This window comes from Coregonus lavaretus (genome assembly GCF_964263955.1).
Source record: "Coregonus lavaretus genome assembly, chromosome: 16".
NCBI classification, from domain to species: domain Eukaryota; kingdom Metazoa; phylum Chordata; class Actinopteri; order Salmoniformes; family Salmonidae; genus Coregonus; species Coregonus lavaretus.
In genome coordinates this window covers 47,838,126-47,843,193 of record NC_140003.1, presented here as the reverse complement: position 1 = coordinate 47,843,193, position 5,068 = coordinate 47,838,126, and the positions used below count along the sequence as shown (strand labels likewise).

Below are 5,068 nucleotides of genomic sequence, written 5' to 3'. Positions count from 1 at the left end.
TCCCTGACCTGTTTGGAGAGCTCCTTGGTCTTCATGGTGCCGCTTGCTTGGTGGTGCCCCTTGCTTAGTGGTGTTGCAGACTCTGGGGCCTTTCAGAACAGGTGTATATATACTGAGATCATGTGACAGATCATGTGACACTTAGATTGCACACAGGTGGACTTTATTTAACTAATTATGTGACTTCTGAAGGTAACTGGTTGCACCAGATCTTATTTAGGGGCTTCATAGCAAAGGGGGTGAATACATATGCACGCGCTACATTTCCGTTATTTATTTTTTACAATTTCTTGAAACAAGTTATTTTTTTCATTTCACTTCCCCAATTTGGACGATTTTGTGTACGTCCATTACATGAAATCCAAATAAAAATCCATTTAAATTACAGGTTGTAATGCAACAAAATAGGAAACATTTGAATTCAAAGCACACTTAACCAGCATGGCTACCACAGCATTCTGCAGTGATACGCCATCCCATCTGGTTTGCGCTTAGTGGGACTATCATTTGTTTTTCAACAGGACATTGACCAAACACACCTCCAGGCTGTGTAAGGGCTATTTTACCAAGAAGGAGAGTGATGGAGTGCTGCATCAGATTACCTGGCCTCCACAATCACTTGACCTCAACCCAATTGAGATGGTTTGGGATGAGTTGGACCGCAGAGTGAAGGAAAAGCAGCCAACAAGTGGCCAGCATATGTGTGAACTCCTTCAAGACTGTTGGAAAAGCATTCCAGGTGAAACTGGTTGAGAGAGCGCCAAGAGTGTGCAAAGTTGTCATCAAGGCAAAGGGTGGCTACTTTGAAGAATAAAAAATATATTTTGATTTGTTTAAAAAATTTTTGGTTACTACATGATTCCATATGTGTTATTTCATAGTTTTAATGTCTTCACAGTTATTCTACAATGTAGAAAATAGTACAAATAAAGAAAAACCCTTGAATGAATAGGTGTGTCCAAATTTCCCATGGAGGGAGAGAGAGAGGGAGAGAGGGAGGGAGGGAGGGAGGGAGGGGATGGGGGAGAGAGAGAGAGGGGATGGGGTAGGGAGAGAGGGAGGGAGGGGATGGGGGAGAGAGAGAGAGGGGATGGGGTAGGGAGAGAGAGAGGGAGGGAGGGAGAGGGCGGGAGGGAGAGAGAGAGAGGGAGGGGATGGGGGAGAGAGAGGGAGGGGATGGGGGAGAGAGGGAGGGAGGGAGGGGGAGAGAGGGAGGGGATGGCGGAGGGAGAGAGAGAGGGAGGGAGGGAGGGAGGGAGGGAGAGGGCGGGAGAGAGAGAGAGGGAGGGGATGGGGGAGAGAGAGGGAGGGGATGGGGGAGAGAGAGAGAGGGAGGGGATGGGGGAGAGAGAGGGAGGGGATGGGGAAGAGAGGGAGGGAGGGAGGGGATGGGGGGAGAGAGAGGGAGGGGATGGGAGAGGGAGGGAGGGAGGGGATGGGGGAGGGAGGGAGAGAGAGGGAGGGAGGGAGGGAAGGAGAGAGAGGGAGGGAGAGAGAGGGAGGGAGGGGAGAGAGGGGGGGGAGAGAGAGAGGGAGGGAGAGAGAGGGAGGGGATGGGGGAGGGGAGAGAGGGAGGGGATGGGGGAGGGGAGAGAGGGAGGGAGGGAGAGAGCGAGAGAGAGAGGGAGGGAGAGAGAGAGAGGGAGGGGATGGGGGAGAGAGAGAGAGAGGGAGGGGATGGGAGAGAGAGAGGGAGGGAGGGAGGGAGGAGAGAGAGGGAGGGGATGGGGGAGGGAGAGAGAGGGAGGGGATGGGGGAGGGAGGGGAGGGAATGGGGGAGGGAGGGGAGAGAGGGAGGGAGAGAGAGGGAGGGGATGGGGGAGAGAGGGAGGGGATGGGGGAGAGGGAGGGAGGGAGGGAGAGAGAGGGAGAGGGAGGGAGAGAGAGAGCGAGAGAGAGAGGGAGGGAGAGAGAGAGAGGGAGGGGATGGGAGAGAGAGGGAGGGGATGGGGGAGAGAGAGGGAGGGGATGGGGGAGAGAGGGAGGGGATGGGGGGGAGAGAGAGAGAGGGAGGGGATGGGGGAGGGAGAGAGAGGGAGGGGATGGGGAGAGAGGGAGGGAGGGAGGGGGAGAGAGAGAGGGAGGGAGGGAGGGGGAGAGAGGGAGGGGATGGCGGAGGGAGGGGGAGAGAGGGAGGGATGGGGGAGGGAGGGGGAGAGAGGGAGGGGAGGGAGGGGAGAGAGGGAGGGGATGGGGGAGGGAGAGGGAGGGGGGGAGGGAGAGGGAGGGAGAGAGAGAGGGAGGGGAGGAGGGAGGGAGGAAAGGAGAGGGAGGGAGGGAGGGAGAGGTTAGGGAGGGAGAGAGACTCTGTTCAAAAGTAGTGCACTATAAATGGTCTGGTACCATTTGAGACGTAACCTAAGACATGTATTTCTGTTCTCCCTGCTTAGATTCAGAGTGGCATTTAAATGACAGAGTAGGTATCCTGTTGTTATGACGGTAATCCATTGGTCTCCTAACCCCCTGTTTACTCTGCCAGTCCCCCAGCTCACACAGAGCCCTCTTTACACACTCATTCTGCTGACCAAAGGCATTGTTGAATTGTTTAGAATAGTTTAGCTAAAACCAATGAGTCTTGTGGTGGAATTGTCTGGAGGAGTTTTGAGGCTTTGTCGCCAGTTACAATTCTGGATGAAGTTACAATGTGATGCAATGGCGCCACCTTGTGGACATGTACGTTATAGCATCAACCTGTACTGTACGCAGTAGTCATCTGACGTTTTATCTTCATGTTTTTCTAATATAATAAGAATATAATATTGTCTTTCAGTTCCAACCAGTTCAACAACACCAGCAGTCTGGTCTCCAGCATCACAAAGCTGTCTGTCCTCGCCAAGGTGGATATCAGAGGGTATGCGTCTTCTCACTCATTTGAATACCTTAATAATACCATAATCCCTTATTTACTCATTTGAATACCTTAATAATACCATAATACCTTATTTACTCATTTGAATACCTTAATAATACCATAATACCTTATTTACTCATTTGAATACCTTAATAATACCATAATCCCTTATTTACTGAATATCATGAAGTGCTGAGTACATTTTAAATGATTCTGATGATATTAATCCATAAGATCTCTTCAGATGATAGTATGATTGTGTACATAACATAACAGCAATGCAGACTGCAGTACTTAGCAGTTAATTAGGCTAGACGTCTGCCTGCTCAAATCCTAGGAGGGACGTTCAGCTGTTTGTTTTGCCTCAGAGCGAAGAGTTTAGCACCGGAGAGTTTAGCCTGGTTTGCTTCTGTAAACAGACAGACTGGGGAATGAATGAGGCATAAATATTAAGCCACGACACGTGTGCATCCTTGATAAATGCCTGCTTTGCAGAGACAGTACTCATGTCTTAGGAACTCTACCAGTTCTTAGGACAGTCCTGTTGGGAATGTCTTTTTCTATATCCTGAATTGTACAATGTGACTGGAGGTTAACTGTGAAAAACGTCAATAAATAAAATAATAATAATAACAGTACAAATAAAGAAAAACCCTTGAATGAAAAGTTTCTGATATTTTATAGACTCTGGGGCCTTTCAGAACAGGTGTATATATACTGAGATCATGTGACCAAACTTTTGACTGGTACTGTATATATATAGCATCCTGAAAGAGCACATTCTAGTTGTCACCTCACTCAAAACGTCCTATTTTTTGGGTGGCTAAAACCATGATTTGATTAAAACAGTGAAGTGCATTATTTAACCTCCATGATTCCTGTAATGAAAGTGTCTGTGCTGACCCCTGTGTCCTCCCTGAGTCCTGCTGCTGTGATGAGTGAGCCACTCTCCTCTTTCACGCCAGAGAAGAATTGCGTTCTGATCGTACAACATTTCAAAACGCAATTGCAGTTTGATATAGCAACTACAGTAAAGTATAATTGTCAACCTAAAATTCACTAGATTAGATTTCACATCCAAATATTTTGAATCATGCATTCCTGCTTGAACGTGTTAGACGAAACAACTTATTTCTTGAATACCTCAGTAGTCTATTTATCACACTTCTTAATAAAGCACTATATAAATTACTTTATAAAATGATTCCAAATCATGATTTGTCTCCGACCATATAAAGGGCTGGTGCCACCGACTGCTGACACCAGAGGAAACTGTTAGTCTGGACACCAGAGGAATCTGTTAGTCTGGACACCAGAGGAATCTGTTAGTCTGGACACCAGAGGAAACTGTTAGTCTGGACACCAGAGGAAACTGTTAGTCTGGACACCAGAGGAAACTGTTAGTCTGGACACCAGAGGAATCTGTTAGTCTGGACACCAGAGGAAACTGTTAGTCTGGACACCAGAGGAATCTGTTAGTCTGGACACCAGAGGAATCTGTTAGTCTGGACACCAGAGGAATCTGTTAGTCTGGAGCCCCGTAATAGTAATTAACATTGGGGTCTCAGGGCAATTTGTATTATTCTGTACGTAAATCTGTGACAGTACGTAAGATCCCACTTGCTCCCCCCCCCGTATTCACTCCCCTCTGGCTACCTCTGCCCCAGTCATCTCCGCTGAGAAGGCCTATCACGAGCAGCTGTCAGTCACTGACATCACCAACGCCTGCTTCGAGCCAGCCAATCAGATGGCAAATACATGGCCTGCTGTCTCCTGTACCGCGGTGACGTTGTTCCCAAAGATGTCAATGTAGCCGTCGCTGCCAACAAAACCAAGAGGAGTATGCAGTTTGTGGACTGGTGTCCCACTGGCTTCAAGGTGGGGATCAACTACCAGCCCCCTACGGTGGTTCCTGGAGGAGACCTGGCCAAGGTCCAGAGGGCTGTGTGCATGCTGAGCAACACCACAGCCATTGCTGAGGCCTGGGCCCGTCTGGACCACAAGTTTGACCTGATGTACGCCAAGCGGGCCTTTGTGCACTGGTACGTTGGTGAGGGCATGGAGGAGGGAGAGTTCTCTGAGGCCAGAGAAGACATGGCAGCCCTGGAGAAGGATTATGAAGAGGTGGGCACTGACAGTGTGGCAGATGAGGATGAAGAGGTGGATATCCATGTTTATAGGCTATCCGTGTTTCTAGGCTATCCATTGAATAACTGA

The 5,068-nt window shown here is 49.0% G+C and overlaps 1 protein-coding gene across 1 annotated transcript; it reads left to right on the top strand.

Moving 5' to 3' along the window:
• Positions 1–4,609: 4,609 nt before the first annotated feature.
• LOC311143872 (tubulin alpha chain-like) lies at positions 4,610–5,068 on the top strand (the record flags this gene model as incomplete). The annotated part of the gene is made up of 1 exon (XM_084179743.1): positions 4,610–5,068. One exon carries the CDS (start codon positions 4,610–4,612, stop codon positions 5,066–5,068), a length of 459 nt encoding a protein of 152 aa, XP_084035869.1.